The sequence below is a fragment of the Athalia rosae genome, chromosome 8, assembly GCF_917208135.1.
Source record: "Athalia rosae chromosome 8, iyAthRosa1.1, whole genome shotgun sequence".
NCBI lineage: Eukaryota > Metazoa > Arthropoda > Insecta > Hymenoptera > Athaliidae > Athalia > Athalia rosae.
The window spans coordinates 1,488,332-1,509,584 of record NC_064033.1 but is presented as its reverse complement, the minus strand read 5'-3'; the positions used below and the strand labels follow the sequence as shown (position 1 = coordinate 1,509,584).

At 40.7% G+C, this 21,253-nt stretch overlaps 3 protein-coding genes across 5 annotated transcripts in view; 2 read left to right on the top strand and 1 right to left on the bottom strand.

Annotated features, from left to right (window-relative positions):
* The window catches only part of LOC105688198 (frequenin-1), a 28,609-nt gene extending 18,111 nt beyond the window's left edge, over positions 1-10,498 (top strand). For 2 of the 3 annotated variants that reach the window (XR_007279886.1, XR_007279885.1), the window contains exons 8-9: positions 187-1,189; positions 8,106-10,498. Coding sequence is in view for 1 of the 3 variants with exons in the window: in XM_048659675.1 (XP_048515632.1) it covers positions 187-366 (180 nt within the window). In the remaining 2 variants the exon portion in view is untranslated. The remainder of the gene's footprint in view (positions 1-186; positions 1,190-8,105) is intronic. The other variant, XM_048659675.1, reaches the window with a different exon arrangement.
* Positions 10,499-10,638: 140 nt separating this feature from the next.
* LOC110117116 lies at positions 10,639-12,949 on the bottom strand. Its single transcript, XM_048659593.1, has 5 exons — positions 12,649-12,949; positions 11,412-12,563; positions 11,192-11,304; positions 10,968-11,108; positions 10,639-10,862 (listed from the first exon to the last, which is right to left on the bottom strand). Exons 1-5 carry the CDS (start codon positions 12,947-12,949, stop codon positions 10,650-10,652), a joined length of 1,920 nt encoding a protein of 639 aa, XP_048515550.1. The 3' UTR covers positions 10,639-10,649.
* A 2,628-nt stretch (positions 12,950-15,577) lies between these two features.
* LOC105687986 (linear gramicidin synthase subunit C-like) lies at positions 15,578-21,229 on the top strand. The gene is made up of 14 exons (XM_012403974.4): positions 15,578-15,783; positions 15,863-15,985; positions 16,063-16,270; positions 16,353-16,831; positions 16,915-17,314; positions 17,382-17,626; positions 17,685-17,853; positions 19,041-19,051; positions 19,125-19,259; positions 19,324-19,531; positions 19,609-20,087; positions 20,171-20,570; positions 20,637-20,881; positions 20,940-21,229. Exons 1-14 carry the CDS (start codon positions 15,775-15,777, stop codon positions 21,108-21,110), a joined length of 3,282 nt encoding a protein of 1,093 aa, XP_012259397.2. The 5' UTR covers positions 15,578-15,774; the 3' UTR covers positions 21,111-21,229.
* The last annotated feature ends 24 nt before the right edge of the window (positions 21,230-21,253 follow it).

Genomic DNA, 21,253 nt, shown 5'->3' with positions numbered 1-21,253 from the left:
GTGGGCTTCCGGTTTTCCCGGGTGTAACTACTCCGGAAAATTGACGAGGAGCCGGTCGGACAGGTATCTGTGCGAAAGAAAAATCTACCCGTGCTTCCGAACCGCAAGGGTTGTTTTTCCGAAGCTTTTTTCACTTTCTCAGACACCTGGTAACGAAGTTCGGGGGTCACGATTTTCTTTTTTCAGGGACAGCAGCCCCAGGCTGAGGATGAAAACACGCCGCAGAAAAGAGTGGACAAAATATTCGACCAGATGGATAAAAATCACGACGACAAATTGACGCTCGAAGAATTCAGGGAAGGCAGCAAAGCGGACCCGAGAATCGTGCAGGCGTTGTCGCTGGGCGGAGAATCCCTCGGCCCTTAGATGCCGAGGTGTTGGAAAATTTAGAACAAAAAAAGTAAAAGAAAAACCCGTCGATACATCCCGAAACCGCCCTCCCAAATATTCTCAGGTATTTTTAATACACGGTACCCGAAAGGATTTTCTTTTAATTTTTTTTCTCAAAGCGGCGAACATCGCCCTTGAAGATGCGAAATTTTTCAAAACTAAGGGCGGTTTTCGCAAACCCGGAGTGAGACAAAAAAAAAATCTGTGCGTTTCGTCAGCGTCTTGTGCCAAATGTGGTGATCGGTAGGAAACCCTTCGCTCGGATAAAATTTGACTTTTATTTGACTCGTCTCGACCACGGTCGAATACGATTGGTTGATTCTGGAGAATTTGACCCTCGTGCACAGTTCGAAAAGTGGACTACTTAGGATGATCGATATCCGGAGGTACTGTTCGGAATATCATCACCGGCACTCGCCGGAGGGAGAGGAGGAAAAAAAAAAGTAGTAACAATAATAAAATGAGAAAAAAAGAAAAGTGGAACTTTTTGCTCTAGCGTAATAAGGGTGGGTACGCTTCGGTCGATCGTTGGATCGTCGAGGCAGCGATCGTCGAAGACCGGCACAGATGGAGCAGCGGCGGGGTAAAAATATGGAAGATACGACGGAAGTGAGGGGTGAAAGAAAATTTTAAATCAGAAGCAGAAACGTTCACACGGCCAAGAATCGAAGCCTCAAAAAGCCTCGTGGATATACGACCTTGGCTCGGAGCCTAGGGGTCGAGAGCTGATCTCGGTCACAGCCACGGGAGACAACTCACTCAACAAGGGCCGAATTTCAACCCGTGCGTCACAAGCGCAGTGAGTCATCTACTTTCATCCGGGACTTCTTTTTCTTCTCAATTTTTTTTTCGAAATCATCACGATTCTATCCGTTCAATCATTTTTTCCTTTTACACATCCTCACGATTTCTACAGAGGAATTTTATTCTTCAGCAACTGATTTCGGCAAGGGGTTGTAGGGTCGCGGGGTGACTCGGCACTTTCCGCGAAACCCTGAGCCCTGAGCCCGTTGGTCACACGCGCGGCGAAACCCCTCTTCGATTCGAAGTAATCTTAAATTTCTCGAAGCTTTCCCCGTTCTCGAGCCCTGCAACAACCGAACGGTGAGGGAAGGCCCGAGGATTGTATCGCGAGACGAAAGCTCCTTCCCCCCGCCCGCCCACCCCTTTTATGAAAAACGCTTCTATCGTACAGCTGATATCGTGATATCGCATGTTGCTAAAAAGTGTGTACGATGTTCTGCCGCGGAATATTTACGAACGTGATGTATTGGCTGATGATAAATTGAATGAAAATCCTGGGGATCTCCGAGAGCCATTGAAAAAATATTTTTGGAACTCGCTAACCCTAAATAAAGAAGCTTTCCATTTCAACCGATAATCGGAGAGTAGAAGAGGAAGGATAATACATTTCTAGAGTGACGTTATTCCGTAGCTGGAGAAAAGCCCATTCCTCGCGCTGAAATTCTAACGCCGGTTTAATCCGCGGTGCGTGATGGCGAATAAAAATCGTGAATTAATGCGACGCGGTGGTAATAAAATTCAGCTTTTAAGAAATGAGATCGAATAAAAGGACGTGTGTGGGCGACGATAGCGGAGGGATTGGCGTTGGGGAAGGTTGTATCTGTCATTGAGTGTCCTTTTTCTTTTTTGCCAGCAAACAAAAGGAGCGAAACGCAGGCTACGAAGACAATGAAAAAAAAGTAGTACGAGCCGCTGCACTGCACTAAAAAAGTAGGAGACAGAAGGGGTGAGGAAAAAATACCGTAGCGGGAGAAGAGAATAAAGTGTGAGAACAAAGAAAGGTCAGGGTAAGCAACACGGGGACAATCGCCCCCCCGATGCAATTCATGGTTTCCAACCGTACTCGAAAACACTTTCTTCTATTCTTGCGAATAACATTTTTTACCATACTCTCAGCCTCGAAACCGCGAATCACAGACGCGACGCTAATTAAATTTAATGAGTAAAATTTTTGACTCAAGAATATGAGGGTATTTTCTTTAATATTCGAAAGAAAGAAGAGGAGAAAATGAGATTCAACTCCGATTTTGCTCCGGGTCATTTAGAAAAGCTATTTAGCTCGAAGTAGATGATTATCCCCGTGCATATAATACGTTGAAGTCAAAACGATGAAATAAAGCGTCGGCATAAGTGACGTGAGTTAACAACCCCGAAATTCAGCATCTCCTTCTCGCACGGAGTTTGAACTTTCAAAGTCTCTCGACCGCGTCGAAAACGATTTAGAAAAAGGGGTTCATCCTCGAGTGCACGTAGTAACTGTCGTACTCATCTACTGTTTCGCTACGTGCTCCCTGGAAAATTTAGATCCGAACCTCATCCTATATATCTGTTAAAGACGTTGCGTCTTCGATGCCAAGTTCACCGCACGAACGAACAAACAAGACTTATTACCCACGAAAATATCCACAAGGAGAATGTGAACTGCGCCTCTCTTTTTCCATCCCCCTTTTCTTTTCAATCTTTCTATACGAAATTGGAAAGTAGAAATTTCCCTATAAATCTCGCGCCATTTGATCGAATCCCCGAGTTAATAGCGAAAAAAAAGGGGACGAAATTTTGGATGAGTACACTCGCGCCCCTCGTCTCTAATTAAATATTTTTTTTCTTCGCCTTTCTTTCTTCTACTTTTTACTCCGCAACCGAGGGAGTCGCGTAGTCGGGGGTGGTCGTTCCTTCGATAGCTGGTATGAAAAGCTATATAGTATAACGGTGATGCTTTTAGCAAGGGTATCCCCTAGATGACGAGGAAATCCCAGAAATACGACGCTAACGTTATATACACCTCCGTTTTTCATCCCTCTCACCTCCTCCTCCTCCTCCTCCTCCTCCTCCTCGCACTCAACTGTGACACTGGCATCGCCCAGCTATACCGACTTTCGAGTTCCCTCGGGATTTCCACAACTGGGAGTTCCTCGAGTTTCCAGTATTACTAGAATTACCCGAATTAACGGAGTTTGCAGGGGACGGGGGGGGGCCTCTTCGTGTTTAACTTCAACGCCAGGAAAAGACTTTTATGAGCTCGACTATATACCAATTTATTTATCTATATATACGCACGTGCATACCTAGTCTCTATTTACTATTACGTATTTTCCACCCACTGCTTTAAATACCGAATACTTTTGAATCTCCAATCAACAACGATTACCTACACATCGACCGTAATCGATCGATGGGATATGAGTTGAGAAAAAAATTCTCCTCTTTCCGTTTTCCTGCATAAAAGAAAAAGAAAAAAAATTTTAATGGCAACCTGTACACTATCGGTATTCGGTTAAGTTTCGTGCCATCGATAAAATGGTATCTCTTTCGCGAACTGGCACAAAATATTCGCGTGGGAATTTTTTTTTTTTTCTCGTCATTCTTCCTTTTTCCTCTCTCATATTTCCGAGTATATTTGATGCGATCTTTTTCGACATTTCTTTCCGTAGACAACCGTTCGATTCTGTCGATTTCGCTTGATTTTACACGCATGCGATTGCGCATTAATATTTATAGTAGACTTAAATGTGCATTAATAAAACGCGTTATCGTATCCAGCAATCACACCGCACGCGTCAGGCTTTCGAGAATTAATTGAGGGGAATAAAAATGGAAAGAATAATTATGTTCAAATATATCCGACTTTCGGTCGGTACCTTGATTGTTATTTATTCATATTTCTTTTTCTTTATTACATTCAGCTATAATAGAGAGGAAGTGAGAGGATTAAAAAAAAAAAAAAACGTATCAAGAAAAAGATAGAAATAAAATGAGAAGTCCGTATTACAATATTCAGCTCTTGCCCGCAAAAATTTGGGGGAAGATAAAGCGCAAAAGACAAAACTCTACTAAAAAGTTATTCCATGGTCCCCCATAATGTATCTTATTTATTTAAAAAATTTTCTTCTTCTTAATTTTTAATTTTCCAACGTTTTTTCTTTTTTTCTTTGTTTCCTACTTTTTCTTTTAAAATTCGTCGCAGAGGTTTTTAAGCTATACACGCGACGGTTTTATCTCGTTTTGCAAACTTTTCAAAGAATTCAAATTAAATGGCGAGTAGGTAATGCGAAAAGAGGTGAACGTGAATAACGCTTTCGAAGGGGATATACGCCGTTCGTGCGACAACTAAAAAAAAATCAAAGAAACTGAAGAATAAAATGAAAATGAAAAAATCAAACTCCTAGCAATTAATTTATTCCATAGAAATATATTGTACGTACATCGGTGTGTGACCGTAGTCGATATTATTATATCTACTCACGCTCTCGATAAAATATATTCAACACATTGCGACAACCAATCTAAAACCAGCAAATTGAAAAGAACGAAGATGATGATTAATAATAAATTAATTGATGAAATAATAAAATAATTACACATAGAATAAAACCTTACAAAAGAATGGAGAATTCAAGAGGTGTCGAATTATTTTCAGGCTCACATATGAGAAATTTGTGGCTCTTAAATAAATTACAAATACCTTTATATTATTCTATGTAAAAATGACTACATCGGGTGATCTCATTCGTTTCAAGTCTCGTGCGTACGTATACTGAATTCACACAATTATATACTGTATCGACCGCATTTGCAATAATAATTGAAGTAATAACGATGATAATAATATCAGGTAGCAATAACTAATTTATTAAAGTCGGAGTTGGGAGAAAAAAAAAAAAATCGTACGAAAAATTGTGAAAACGATAGGCCAGAAAAAAAAGATATATATATATATGTAAAGATTATAATAAAGTTTTCGCTAGGGCTGTTATGAATACCTCAAAAAATAACGTGCGTAAAACAGTTGTTAAATATAGTTACATATATGTTCGCAGCAATACATAATTCTATAACTGTAGAATGTAAGGAAAATATAAAAAAAAAAAAAAAAGGAAAAAGATAAATCGGTGAAGAAAAAGGTGAAGAATAGCAAACAAAATTGTGTGAAAGATAAATTAAAGGAGAGGAGAAATTATTAGATTAATTATATGCAGATGAAAATGAGAAGAGAAGAAGAAAGAGCTAAATTAAATTTATTATCGAGGGATTTCACAATTGAGTGATTTGTTCTAGGGTAAACTTTCCGGTCTAAAAAACTTTTCTCGAAAAAATATATAGGTGAAAAAACAAAACCATTTTTCTACAGAGACAGTTGAAAGGATCGGTATATATTGTAACTTATTCGTGCTTGCTAAAATCAGATAAACAAATTAACCGAGTTAAGTTGAAGTTCAATACGAAGTAGGTCAATTAAATTGCTGGACCGATAACAAGAAGGAAAATAATTCATTAATCGTTTTGATCATTCTAATGAGAGTGCATCTACTTCAAAGCAGTTCCTCACTCTCGCTATACCAGCTATTTAACGAGTCATTTGTACCGTTCAACTTCAAGTGAGGTAAAGAAGAATAAGAAAAACTGAATAAAAATGGATAAAAAAAAATTATAAAATAATAAGGCACAAGGAAGAAGTAGTGGGACGTGAAAGTGTCAATTTTGAAGTCGGTCAAGCGGTTCAAGAAGTTGCTGGTGGGCTTCTCATTCGCTCAGCGCCTTACAATTTACGAAACTCTGACCGAAACTGAGGATGGAAAAATTTTCAAATAGTTACGTTTCTAACTCGGGAAAACAGGAGAAAATTAACATATGACAGGCAACTTGAAATCAGAGTCAATAAATTAACGCTCCAATAACGAGAGGATAATAATTTCTCCATCGCATACTTTTCACTCGTAAAAAATAGACAAAAAAAAAAGTTTACCGATGACTCGTTAATTTTAATCCCGATTAATTTCACCTGTACGCGATCGCACATGCTAATCGTATGATTTATTGTTATTTCATAATCGGTTATTAATTATTATTGCGTATACCAGAGCGTGTAAGCTAATGAGAATATTGAAAATTGCAAACATACTTAAATATATAAATGTTCAACATATATTAATTATGATAATAATTTTAATCAGGTACCTATAGTTATGTGCTACGAATATATGAATGATATTATAGGTTGAATTAGTGAATAAGTTTACGATGATGACGATGATGAACCTGACAACAATTACCCACTTTTTACTATTTTCGATAATTGAACATGTAATATTGATAGATGTGTAAAGATTAATGTAACGACGATATCGATAATTGGAAAAAAAAAAATTGGAGAAACTACGTACGCATGAAAAAAGAGAAAAAAAAAAAAATTTTAGCGAATGAATAGAAGACAAAAAAATCTAAATGAAAAAAAAAAAATTGTGAAACGTTGCGTAGTCAAATTTCTAGATGCTTTTTGTGGTAATAATTATATATAATATATATACTACATGTATCGATACGGCCTGTTTCCGGATAGTTCCCTCAATTTCGGAGTAACGATTTAAAAGTAATTAATTGATATTAGATAATAATTGTAATAATAATTATACATAGTAATAATTAATGATTAAGCTCTTATTGAAGTGAATCTCAAATCTTCTAATATTTGAAAGACAAAAAGTTTGAAAAAAAAAAATTCAAAAAAAAAACTTCACATAATGTTATATACTATTTCGCACGACAATTCGCTCGCTTTAAACTCTATATACTATCTTGATAACTATATGAAACTATTATACAATTTCTTCGTTTTTATACTCAGATATAATATAAGTATATGAATACTATATACCTTATACTTACACATAAAACGCGAGTTCATTTATCGTACCTACAGATCGATACGCTTTTTTCCAATTAACTTATCTTGCGGTTATTATAATTTATCGTAATTATAATTTTCTCTTCGCTCGGAACTGCTGCCTCCAATTCTACGTTTCTTCTACTTTTTAGTCTTTCTTTATTGAACTTCTCATTAGTATAGTACATATGGAAATGCAATATTAGAATTAAAACGATTCACGTGAAAGTAGGAGACTAAAACAAATAACGCTTTCATTCTCTGTGTAATATCTTCGATCCACCCTGATTGAGGATTACGAGAATGGTGGAAAAAAGATGAAAAAATTATCTCGCGTCCAATTAAAAGCTTCAACCTTCGCGTCACAGAAAACATTGTGATCGATCCAAATAATTTCATTGAATAATTGTACATCAGCTGTGACAATAATATATTCTAATGATATAATACGATATTAGTAATAATATTAATGTTATTAATGTACCCGGGTTATAAGATAAATTTCTAATATTTATATAAATTGTAATTACTGGTGATTAGTTGCGTAATAGTTACACCTTGTGACACGTAACTACGTATCGATATGTTCACCTAGAAATATAATAACGAGCTGAAATACCGGAGGGTAAATGCATAACTACGTCGTCGTCGTTGTGTACGCCTATATACGCGATATTACACGTACGTGAGCACGTGGTGAGGGAGGAACTTAATATAACGATCGTGCAACCAGCTAGGGTACGCGATGACGCAAAAGCTCGGTTTGAAACACAACGCAAGTTCAAACTTTGTCGGTCGGTCCGGCTGTCCTCGGCAGCAGCAGCGGCAGTAACGGCAACAGCAGGAGGAGAATCGGGAACGGCAATAGCAGTAGCATCGTCACCCCAACGTCACGTGTACTTCAATGTTTTTCCACCCCATTTCCGCCCCCTAACGTTATATTATATTATCGGGATATATCTGGCAGCGCGACGCTGCAGTGGAACTCGTTTTCTTTATACCTTATTTTATTTTTTTTTTTATGCTGCAGATCGTTCGTCGACGTCGCATGTAATTCGAACCCGTTGAGCGGAAGGGCTTAATGAATGAACAGAACAAACGAACGAAAGAACGACGATTCGAATGGAACCTGAATTAGAATATATCGGTAATGTAAAAAAATTAGTTATTTAATTTTTTCATCCAATTTATTCAACTATTTCGCTCATCCACTTCCTTCCCTCGCATTCTTCCGCTTCCTTGTTTTATTTCTCTGCGGATATAAATTTAAAAATACTCTACGTATACCGTCGGGGTGGTGCGAGACCTTGACACAATCTATAACTGTATCCAGAAGAGTAGAAATTCAGAGTAAAAAAAAAAAAGAGCGAGTGAGAGAATGGAAAAATGGAATAAAAAAAGGTCTAGCTCGCGCCGGGCGACAGCTTCGGGTGCTTTCAAATGCAAATAAAAAGTTACGTAGTGGCGATCAAGAATTTTACGACTCCCCTTTTCTTCTTCTTTGTTTTTTAAAAAAACATCCCTTATCTCAACCCCTCTCTCTCTGTACCGCCACGGTTCTTATTGTCTCCTTCTTTTTTCAACCTTACACCGACTTTTTTCACCGCTGTTCCGAACCCGATAGAAATCCACCCCGGCCGGCAGCTTACGCTTATCTACGACTCAAAACGTGAGCTGACGCCCCACAAAAAAGTGAAAAAATTGGAAGAAAAAATGATGAAAGATTGCAGAAAAGTACAGTATCGAAATGTCTGTTCTCGAGCAATTTCATTTTATTTTGTTCCATATATTTTTTTTTTCTTTCCGCCTAGTTTTTTTTTTTTCCACTTTGAAAGTGATTTTTGCTCGAGTTGTATCTCGATCCGTGTATAGCTTCTTCGCGATTGGCCCTCCTTCTGCACAGAGTAAGTTTGCTCAGGGCCCTCGGGATCTCAGGGATCAACAGAGATAGTAGTTCACTCGGTGAGCTTTTTCTTCCGTTTTTTTTTTTTCTCTTCTCTTCCCCGTTTTTCTATTTTCTCTCGATTTTCACCCCTTTTGTACCGGCGGAACTCGCGTGGAGAGTATAAGACGTGGTTTTTTCCCGGTGCTTTTATTCGTTTTTTTTTCTTTTTCTTTTTCGAACCGCGTCGTTGCGTCAACGCGAAAAATCAATCGTCTGAGTTCTAAATTCCTCTGCTAGGAAAGTTCATCCCATAAATTACTCGATGCTGAAAATAAAAACCGCCACCCCAACCCCCACCACCCTATATTACCATCACCACCGCCGATGCGAGCTTTGGGAATAAATCGGTTTCCATTTTTCCAATACCCGACGCCAAGAAATACATTCGATACCTCCCTGTACACTTATAAGGTAGGTATCATAATACCTACAGGCAAAATTCTTACCTATAGTCGAATTGAACTCGTAAAAATGTCGCTCGTTATTTTCTATACGGCTCGTAGTCTCCCTATACATTTCTGACGATATCGTGAATTGTTAGTTTTATTCCTTACAAATTTGGAGGTCGCAGTTTTGAGTAAAATCTGAGAGGCGAGAGAATTTTTATTTTTTCAACTTCAATCATCGTCTGTTAGGCACAAAGGTATAATAGAATTATTAGAAATTCGTGACGTCGATTACTAACGATAAATAAGGGTTTACAAAATATTACTAACACGATGCACTTTCGTAATAGGAATGAATAAAGATTGTAATGCAATTATCTATGAAAAAAAACATCCGATTTATTATTAACTGTATATTGTATTTCAATCGAAGGAATATGAGAAAAAAAAAATAGCAAAACGAAAGAAGAAATTATGATTGACGTTATTACTATGGTTTTATAAACTTTCTGTGATAATTATTAACAATCAATATTACAATGAAAATAATTAAAAAAAAAAAAAAATGAGAAAAACAAATTAATAAAAAAAAATTAATAAAATGATTAAAAAAAAGAATAAGGTGAAATGAAATATTAATGCAATAATAAACAAGTAATATTTAACAAATACTAAAAAAAAAAAGGATTATAATAAAATGAGTATTAAGAAGAATATGAAAAGAAAAAGTTGCCGTGTCTTGCTAGAATATTAATAATGATAATTATTATTATAGTTTGTATTAATTATTAAAGCTGATGTGTTGAATGTTATTACGCCTTATGATATACACCTTTGTTGAGATTGTCCGGTTTTCATAACAAAAAACGCCAAAAGAAACAAAAAAAAAAAAAGATAAAGTAACATCGTCAAAAAGAAATCAAACCAAATCGAATCAAAAAAACCAAAAGAATTGAAATTGTTATCGTATGATTAATTATTACGCAAACACACACATGTAATATATAATTGTTATTTTTTAAGATCTCGTCACTGTTTTGTAAACGATATATACCTAATAACCGAGATACATAACAGTTACAACCCCATCTATTTATCGATATATTATTAATCAACCAAACATTCATAATTAAAACTGAAGGAACTCTGATGAAGTTTTTTTTTTTTTATCTCATTTCGGTATCACTGAATAAATCGACTCATCTGTAATCAAGCGGGGAGGAAAAAAAGCTCGTTGCGGAATCTACTGTTGCTGGTATTGTCTGAAATTTAGGTTGCTCATGCCGTTCGCGTTGTTGGAATTCGCAGTGAGGGATCTGAAACGTTGCAGTTGCAGTTGATGAAGCCCTTCCGAACGCTCCCTGTCTCGTTCTACGTTTGTAATTCGAGCACGACTCACTGCCGTCGCGACGCAAGCCGCTTCGATACGCGCCGTGTGTTCCGCCTCCGCTCGAGCCTGAAAATCGAATGGGAATGATTTTCGGTGCGGAGAAATGAAAGAATGAAATAAATCGGGAAAAGCAGCTCGTAACCGATCGGGGAGATGAGAAATCTCTCTTACTTTTTCGGCGGCGATTTGACCGAGGCGCAAATCGTGAAGTTCTTTGGCTCTGAGCTTTTCTTCGACGATGCTTTCGATCCGAAGTTTAGTTTCCTGGACCGTCATCTCCGCTATCTTCACCTTCAGTTCCTTTTCTTCTAACTGTAATGAAATTTTGTTTTTTTCAGGAATGAGAGTTCGCAAAATGTTCGGTGTCGATCCCCGCAGATCGACTGCATTTTTACCTCGAGCTTTTGCAGCTTTAACTGGTGAGTCAGTTCCGACGTTGCGGACTGAATCTTCGCCTGAACCAGGTAAACCATCGGATCGATCATTCTGCCACTCTGAGGACGCGCTTCTGCTCCGTTTGAAAAAAAAAAAAAATGCAAAAAGTACAATTACTAGAAACCTGAGCTTTTAGAAAATGCAGTCAAGAAGGGTGCGGGTAGTTACTCTCCACCATACCGTTCGACGGATTTTCTTGCGGAACCTCGGCGACTGGCTCCGGTTCCTCTTCAACTTCCGTTTTAATGTCGGTGAGGAGTTGATTTTTATCCGACGACGGCGCTGTCGACTCCCGAATTTTTCCTCCCTCATTTCCACTGATTCCAGATTCGTTGACACCCACATCTCGCTCGCTCCTGGCGTGGTCCACGTCGCCGGATGATGCCCCGTTGTTCCGATCTCCGTTCGAATCAGTTTCAGATTGATTCAGAGGTTTTAATTTCCGGAGAGACTCGATCTGTTGGGAGTTACCGAATTTTTCCACGCACCGTTGCAATTTCAGATGTAAATTCAACGCCAGCAGATGCTGCTGATGCTTCCATGATTCGGAGTTCGATGAATTCCCGAAGGAATCGTCAGCGGCTGCCGCTATTTTCACCCCTTTCAGAGAAGAATAATGTGCGAGAATCACGTCGAGCTCGGCGTGATCAAAAACCCTTTTTTCGTCACGCAGAAGAAAATCTCTCAATATTTGATTTCCTTGCAAATATTTGATCACTTCGGATTTCTCGCTGTACATGTTCGAAACTCGGCTTTCGCATTGTTTTTTAGCCACGATATTCTGGTCATTGCGGAACGTTTGCTCGGCGATTTCTCTGTTCGATTCGGTCGAACGATCGGGTTGATTGTCCTTGAGGATCGTCGGATCTTTGCTAGTCATAGAATTTTTCGCCTGAACGTTCTTCGCGGCGGTACAAGGGGGTCGATTTTTCGCATCCTGGATTTTACCGACCCTTTCACTTACGATGTCGGATTTTTCTCTACCTCCGGGAATCGGGAGGAAGCAGAGCCCTCCGTTTTCGTAGCGAGATTTCCTCGCAGCATCAACGGGGAGTAATGGCCAGAAATCATTCTTCTCCGAAGTATCCATCGCCTCGGTGAATTCCGCGGTAGTGCTTTTCTGCGGATTGCAATCAGCCCCGTTTTTCTCCTGGAGGGGCGGCGGGTTGCGCGCCCAAAAAATCTTTCTCGCCTTCGAATTGGCAACTTCGGGACAGAGTACGGAAACCGTCACGCTGCTGCTGCCCGTAGGAACGACCGTCGACGATACGACCACGTTGCGATTCTCCGAAACTTCGCTTCTACATTTCTCGCCGGCGTGTCCTGCGTTTTCTGAAAATCATGGATAGAAAAAAAAACGAAAATAGGAACAACGATTCACCGGATCACGATCGACAGAAGGGCAAATTATTATCACCTGCTTCCGCAGTCGAGGATCTCGTCATTGAGTGAATTTTAACTTGCGGGGAAGTGATGGGAAATCTTGACAAGGGAGAAGAATTTTTCGATTTCATTTCCTGACCATTTTGGTCAGCGTTTTTACCGGTCAGCGTCGAAGGACAAGCGGGATAATTCGCGCCCAAGCTCTGCTTTCGTTTATGTTGAGTAGGGGAGGACTTCGACGACGCCGGAGATTTATTTTCACCCTCGACGTTTCCACGGTTGACGACAAACTGCGCCCAATCTTCGGGATTCACTTTGGCTAGCATTCTGGCCATGTGTTTCGTTACGGGACTCAGAGGCTTCGGGAGTTCCTGTTCATTCGATGAGGATTTTATCACGATAGAAGGATCGGATTCCGGTGACTAACAATTTGAATACCTTATTAATGATTTTCGTCCGTTTGTTGTGATACTTGAAATTTTGCCAATATTTTTTCAACTGCGCCGAGGACCGTCCGGAGTGCCCGTTCGCGTTGAATTGTTTTTCGATTATCTCCCACACTTCCTTACGGCTGAGGATCGATATATTTTTATCGTCGAGTAGGGGGCTGTATTCCGCCATGATAGACAAAAGCCGGATACGTTCGTCCCTCGTGAATTGATTCCGTAATCGTTTTTTATCATTTTCCATCGCGTTGGAGGGTGGCATCCTTCTGCAAATCTGTTCTGAGCCAATGGGGGAAAAAAAAGGGAACCCGTTCCAAGTTTCTTGAAAAAAAATTCAACCGCCTCGTTTCCGAAGAAAAGAGAGTATTGCGCGCTACGGGGAAAGAGACACCTCGTTCGAGCGTTTTGATGAATTAGAACAAAGAAAATGCAATCGACGATCGTCCGCAAAAAATTCTGCGAGACAAAACGTCGCTGCACGAAGAAATTGTCGCTTTTACCAGGTGGCGGGTTTTTCGTAAAACAAAGCAGCGACAAATTTATCGACTTTGTCATTTTACTCGGCGTTACGAGAATAAAATATTTTCCCACATTTGGAAGTTCGCAAAAAAACTGCCACGGGTCGCATTCGCTAGAGCGTTCATCGAGTGACAATAATGCTTTTAGTGCGCATGAATAGGAAAAGCGTTGAGCCCCCCCCCCGCGTTTGCGACATTTCGTTGATACGCGTGATACATTTACCTCATCGTCAGAGAAATACGGTTCATTATATTTCATCAAGCTAATGCGCCCGATTCCCTTTTTTCGTTCACGCCTCTCTGCTCGCGATAATTAGTTAGGATAATTTTCAGCCCTGAAATTTTCGACTACCCCACAGGCCGTCGCGAATAAATGACACATTATTTCTTACTCCCGGATTCATTATTACCGATGCCCATAAATAATGCCTTCTTTTAGATTAAAGTAAAAATAAGCTCGAGCAAGAAAACAGCTGCTACTGATGTTTCGTACCACCAATTAGTCTTTAATTTTCTCAAAAAGCTCAGAAAGCTCGCAATATTCGTACTGGCCTCGTTTCATTCTGTATTCATCAATTTTCATATCGTCATCTTTGCGATTATTTCTTTCAACCGAGCTTTCAACCTCGTTTAAGCTCAAAGCAGAAAATAGGTTTTGAAGAGACTGAAAACCCGATCTGGACTCAACTTCGATTGACGAATACGAAGTCGACGAGAAATAATTGGGAGGTTTTTCTTACTCGCAAACTAAAGAAAAACTATGACAGTTTTTCAAAAGAATAAGCGGAATAAAAGTTCATGCGACGAGTGTGCTACTTACTCGAAGAAAAATGGACGATCTAAAGATGCCTTTGATCGGAGAAACTTGGTAACTTTTGACTCGAGTATCGTGCGTCCAATTGAATAAATTACGAGTCGTTTACTACGACGATAAGTTCGGAAAAACTGGAGATTCGCTTCGAGTAAAATAGATGACTGACTGCGACCGGGTTTCGTCAAACTATGACATATTTGTTGTTTTTTTATAACAAAAGTAAAACCGCATCAAACAAGATCAGGTCCTCATCAGCTGAAAGAAGTCATGTGACCTACGATTCGCAGAAATCAGACGAATAGACGAATAGTACGACTTTTGAACAAGTGACATCGGACCATCATTGAGATAATCAGCGAAGGATCAGTGCGGCGCTGACTTTCCACATCGCTCTGGTCAGTATCGCACTGACTTTGCCGCCATTACCCCTGACAAACGGCAGCCATGAAATAAAGGAAGTTTCGCATCTGGCGGGAGTGACTTAATTATGTCCCATTATGCCGAACGAATCGATCGACGATTCAAGCTGACGAAATGATCGAAAAGAATTTTTTTTCAGGGAAAAATGAGCGATCCCTGATACCCTATTATCATCATCCGTTGACGAGGTTCTCCGATGAACTGATTCGCGCGGCCTTGAGTCCTAAAAATTAAATCGCGTACTCCGAAACACTTTTCAGAACATTTTTAACGACGATATCTTTTTAATTTATATCATTTCATCGACGCAGCAATTTAAATTCATCATGTCTCCGAGTGTGCAATTATCTACTCTTGCACCGACAATGAAAATGACGGGAGAAAATGACGGTAGAAAAAAATAACAGAATTACTTTGCATTTCCGACCGTTCCGTCGGGCCCGACGCGAATTTGCGTATCTACTCGGTGGCCGTGAACGTTGATTACGTAATCACGTACACAGATCTCTATTTTGTGTCGTTTAAAAAATGATTGTACCCATTCACCTCGCGATCCGTGTGATCAAAGTCTGAGCGATATATATATATATAATGGACGTAAATTCGAAGATAGGGAAACCTTCGCGTCATGGTACAATACGGCTGTATCATTGAAAAAAATCGGCAGAATAACCGACATTATGATACGTGCGTATGAGATTAGATGCGGAGGGCAGATAGTTTTTTACGCTGTCGGTTCGAAACCACGTTCTACTCGCAGTTGCAATGATTCAGTTTGCAAAATACCTGCGAGTTTGTTTCATCCCCTCCAATACGGCGGATTTTATAACACGACGTCGTACACCTGAGGATCTCATTATTCGCTCGGATAGTTTCTCGTACGAGTGATTATTTTAATTCATAATTTATTTTTGTTTTTTTTTTCATTCTTATCATCGAAGCGAAATAAAAAAGTTTTTACTATGGCGGAGGTTGGTGAAATACGTGAAAGATATCGTATCAGTTGACGACGTCGAATATTAGTAAATCTTATTTATTTTAAAACCGCAGCCCGAATTCAGAATCGATGGTGATATCTTGAAGGGAAGAGTAATAAGTTATCCGAACCGATACAACGGCATCGGAGAATTCATCCTTGAATCCGTGAAGAAAAATCCGGACATGATCGGTCAGGTAAATTAATTGATCACGTTGGTGGAACGGAAAAATTGAGCCTCTATAAATTATCCACGTTATGTCGAATACCAAAGATCAACGTAGCCACCGGCGAGTCGCAAACGCAGGGAGAAATTTTCGACAGAAGCGTGAGGTGCGCCCTGTGGTTGAAGTCGCAGGGTATCGTCCCCGGGGATGTCGTGGCCATCTGTTCCGACCACCATCTCGATGTTCACAACGCCTGTTACGGGATGATCTACATCGGGGCGATTTTTTACCCTCTCGACGCGAGGATGAACACCAGTAATTGAAATTTGGAAATCGGAACATTCCCCCCTCGAATCTCGTCGTACGGATTTGAACAGGTGATCGATTTTTATTTCAGACGAATTTCGACACGTGTTGGATCTGACGAAACCGAGAATCGCGTTCGTCAGTGCAGAGGTGGCTCTAACGCTCGCCGAAGCGGCGAAAGAGGTCATACCGGATCTAAAATTAGTCGTCTTTGGAAAGGTTCGGGGCTGTCTTGAGTTCGAGAAGGTGATAGCGGAAGCAAACGTCGAAGACGTTCGTAGCTTCGAGTACACACCGATCGAATCAATAGACACGACATTAGCTATAATGTGTTCTTCGGGAACGACGGGATTGCCTAAAGGGGTTGCTTTGAGTCACAGGAGTATATTGAATCAGCTCTACAATATGGAATACAATGGATTGACTCATGTTCAATGCATAGTATTTTCACCGATCTGTTGGATCAGCGGTGCGTCATTTATGATTCTAAATTTGGCCTCGAATAGAACCAGGATCATGACTCCACCTTTCGAACCTTACTCCGCCTGTTCCCTCATCGAAAAGTACAAGGTGAAATAATCGCAGCTTTTTTCTTCACCTTCATTTCCTCCGTTACGATCGTTGTGCATTAAACCGAACTACTTTCCGAACAGCCAATGTTTCTTCTCCTCGCCTCCAGTATGGTGAACAGATTGGTAAAATCTGACGCTCTGCAAAAATACGATCTATCGAGTTTGAAACGCGTTGTCTACGGTGGAGCTATCCTGCCTCAACAGTCGGCCCGAGCTTTTTCAAAACTCGTCCCAGGCGCTTTGCTCAGCTCTTGCTACGGTCTGACGGAAGTCGGGGGTGCCTTTTCGATCCAAGGAGTGAATCCCAAGCACGGATCTGCTGGGAATATTGTTCGTAACTCACAGCTGAAAATAATCGATCCAGAGACTGGAAAAACCTTGGGGGTCAATCAGAAAGGCGAATTACTGTTAAAAAGTGGCTCGATGATGATCGGCTATTACAAAAACCCAAAAGCTACGGCGGAAACTATCGACGAGGAAGGTGAGACGAAATCGAAATAAATCTTTCGATCGTTCCTCATCTCCTTATTTTTTTTCTCGTTCATCAGGGTGGCTGCATTCCGGTGATCTCGGTTACTTCGACGAGGACGGAGAAATTTTCGTCATCGAGAGATTGAAGGAGGTGATGAAGTACCGGGGCCAGCATATAAGCGCGATCGAAATCGAAACGGTCATCTTGTCTCATCCCGGGGTAAAGGAAGTCGCAGTTGTCAGCATCCCTCACCCAACCGAGGACGAACACCCGATCGCTTTCGTTGTGAAGAATGAGAATCCATCGAACGGTTCAATAGAGGTGATCGTCGTAACTCTGAGGCACAAAATATCGTGATTATTCATCGGTCGTTTTTCAGGTAACCGAAACGGAGCTCGACGATCTCGTTGCTTCGAATTTGAGCGACGCGTATCGACTGAGAGCTGGGATTCATTTTTTGGAGGGACTACCGAAAGCACCGAGCGATAAAGTCCAACGAAAGAAATTACGAGATCTAGCGAAGACCGTTGCCAAAGTCCGATACGAATGAAGCGTCGTCGGTATTGACTTTGAAACAACGTATAAAATATTTACACATATCAATCGGATTCTCTCACTTTTATTCTGTAATTATCTCAAGTAAACGCGGGTGCGATAAGGCCTTTACTGTAGTGCATTCATCTGCGAAAGAATAATTTTATTCCAGATATAAATTTCTTTGTGCAACGCCGTCGAAGTATCGGTGTCTTTAAAAAATGTAAGGTAGAAATCATGAAAAATCGAGAATCCAGCGGATTCGTGATGTTCTTCTTTCAACTAGGTAAGGAAATGAGAATCCAGACTCATTTTTTTAGCGACGATTTAACCGAGGCGTAAATCGTGGAGTTCTTCGACTCACAGATGACTGACTACGACCAGGTGAAGCTCGGTTTCGTGAGACTGTGACATATTTGTTTTTTATTCCAAAGTCAAAAGTGAAACCACCTCGAACGAGAGGTGGTTTCTCTCTGGGGAGAAAATTCGGGGTATAATTCGGAAGAAATTAGACGAGTAGTACGACTTTGAACAAGCGGCGCTGACTTTTTAAATAGCTACCATCAAATTTGTCCTGACTTCAGGAAAAAATGAGGCGATCCCTAATTACTTATTCTTAAATGAAATAACTCGAATGACCATGAATCCGATGAAATGATGTCGTCGCATACTCCGAAACACTTGCCGGAATATCTTCAACGACAACATCGGGCGTACTGTAAATCTTCGTATCTACTCGCTAGTCGTAAACGATGATTAAGTAATCACGAAAGTATGAGCAGATCTCTGTTTGATGTTGTTCAAAAAATTATTGCACCCATCTACTGCGCGCGATCTGTATGATCAAAGTCTGGGCGATACGTAACAGACGTAAATTCGAAGGTAGGGCAACTTTCGCTTTATCACCGGAATAATTGACTTTATATTTAGAATGCGATCAGACGATTGTGATTAGATATAATTGCAGATAGTCTTTCATCGTACCGTTGCTTTAAAATCCTATTCTACTTGGTTTCGATAGTTCAGTTTGCAAAATACCTGCGCGTTCGTGTGATCGCCGCCAATATTGCAGATTTTATAAGAAGCTGTCGGGACACCGGTGGAATCCATTGTTCGCTCGAATAGTTTCTCAGACGCTTGAATATTTCTCTTCGCAATTGGTTAGTCTTCATCATCGAGGCGAGATAAAAAATTTCAACAGCAATGACGAAGGTTGGTGGAGTACGAGAAAGGTATTGTATCGGTTGACGTCAAGTATTGGTGAATCTTATTTATTCTTGAACAGGAGTCCGATGTGGAGTTCAAAATCGAAGATAATATTTTGAAGGGAAAGGTAATTAAGTCTCCGAATCGATATAACAAAGGCGTCGGAGAGTTCATCGTCGAATCACTGAAGAAAAACTTGGACATGATCGGTCAGGTAATTAATAAGTTAGTAGAAAGAAAAATTGCACCCCTAACTGACCGCGTTACGAATACCAAAGATCGACGTGGTCACCGGCATCTCTCAAACGCGAAGAGAAATCGTCGATCGAAGCGTACGGTGTGCCCTTTGGATGAAATCGCAGGGTATAGTCCCTGGGGATGTGGTCGCCGTCTGTTCCGACCACCATCTCGACAGTCACAACGCCTGTTACGGGATGATCTACATCGGGGCGATTTTTAACCCGCTCGACACGAGATTGAACGCTAGTAATGGAGATTTGAGAATCAGAATTTTGCTCGAACTGGAAATTCGGTTTTCATCAGATGCTCGGTTTTTATTTCAGACGAGTTTCAGCACTTGTTGGAACTGATAAAACCAAAGATGGTATTCGCCAACGTAGATGTGGCTCTAACGCTCTCCGAAGCCGCGAAAGAGGTCGTACCCGATTTGAAAATAATCACTTTTGGAAAAGTTCGGGGCTATCTTGAGTTCGAGAAGGTGATAGCGGAAGCAGACATCGAAGACGTTCGTAGCTTTCGGTACACACCGATCGAATCGATGGACTCGACATTGGCTATCATGTGCTCTTCGGGAACAACGGGATCCCCAAAAGGCGTTGCATTGAGTCACAGAAGTATATTGAATCAGCTTCACATCATGGACAAATACGGATTGACTCATGTTCAGATCGTGGTATTTTCGTCGATCTGTTGGATCAGTGGCGCGGTATTTATGATTCTAAATTTGGCCTCGAATAAAACCAAGATCATGAATCCACCTGTCGAACCCCACGCCGCCTGCTCCCTCATCGAAAAGTACAAGGTGAAATAATCGCAGCTTTTTTCTTCACATTTATTCCCTTCGTTACTATCATGGTATATTAAACCGAACTACTTGCCGAACAGCCAAGGTATCTCATCCTCGCGACGAGCATGGTGAATAAATTGCTAAAATCTGGCGCGCTGCAAGACTACGATCTCTCTAGTTTGAAATGCGTTGTCTGCGGCGGAAATATCCTCGCTCCGCAGTTGGCCGAAGCTTTTTCAAAACTCGTCCCGGGCGCTAAACTCTCCTCCAACTACGGCCTGTCCGAAATCGGGGGTCCGATTTCGATCCAAGGAGTGAATCGCAAGCCCGGATCTGCGGGACAAATCGTTCATAACTCACAACTGAAAATAATCGATCCAGAGACTGGGAAAACTCTGGGCGTCAATCAGAAAGGCGAAATACTGATAAAGAGTGGCTCGATGATGATCGGCTATTACAAAAACCCAAAAGCTACGGCGGAAACTATCGACGAGGAAGGTGAGACGTAATCGAAATAAATCTTTCGATCGTTCCTCATTTCCTTATTTTTTTCCCCTCCATCAGGGTGGCTGCATTCCGGTGATCTCGGTTACTTCGACGAGGACGGAGAAATTTTCGTCATCGACAGATTGAAGGAGGTGATGAAGAGCCGGGGGCGACACATAAGTGCGATCGAAATCGAAACGGTCATGTTGTCTCATGCCGGGGTCAAGGAGGCCGCAGTTGTCAGCGTTCCTCACCAAATCGACGAAGAGCACCTGATCGCTTTCGTTGTAAGGAATGAAAATTCATCGGACAATACAAAAAAGGTGATCATCGTAACTCTGACTCAAAAAATATGGAGATCATTCATCGGTCGTTTTTTAGGTAACCGAAACGGAGCTCGACGATCTCGTGGTCTCAAAGTTGAGCGACGCGTATCGATTGAGAGCTGGCATTTATTTCGTGGACGAACTGCCGAAAGGACCGAGCGATAAAGTCCAACGAAAGAAATTACGAGATCTGGCCAAGACCGTTGCCAAAGTCCGATACGAATGAAGCGTCGTCGGTATTGACTTTGAATCAACGTATAAAACTTTTACCCATATATCGATCAGATTCTCTCACTTTTATTCTGTAATTATCTCAAGTAAACACTGGAGTGATAAGACTTGTAATATATCTATGCTTGTACTGTAGCC

Coding starts and splice junctions, on each gene's coding strand:
- LOC110117116 (XM_048659593.1), bottom strand. CDS start 12,949: ATGGCCAGAATGCTAGCCAAAGTGAATCCCGAAGATTGGGCGCAGTTT. Junction 11,305..11,411: donor GCAAGAAAATCCGTCGAACG/GTATGGTGGAGA, acceptor CAAACGGAGCAG/AAGCGCGTCCTCAGAGTGGC. Junction 10,863..10,967: donor GTCAAATCGCCGCCGAAAAA/GTAAGAGAGATT, acceptor TTCGATTTTCAG/GCTCGAGCGGAGGCGGAACA.
- LOC105687986 (XM_012403974.4), top strand. Junction 16,832..16,914: donor CCCTCATCGAAAAGTACAAG/GTGAAATAATCG, acceptor CTTTCCGAACAG/CCAATGTTTCTTCTCCTCGC. Junction 17,627..17,684: donor CATCGAACGGTTCAATAGAG/GTGATCGTCGTA, acceptor GTCGTTTTTCAG/GTAACCGAAACGGAGCTCGA.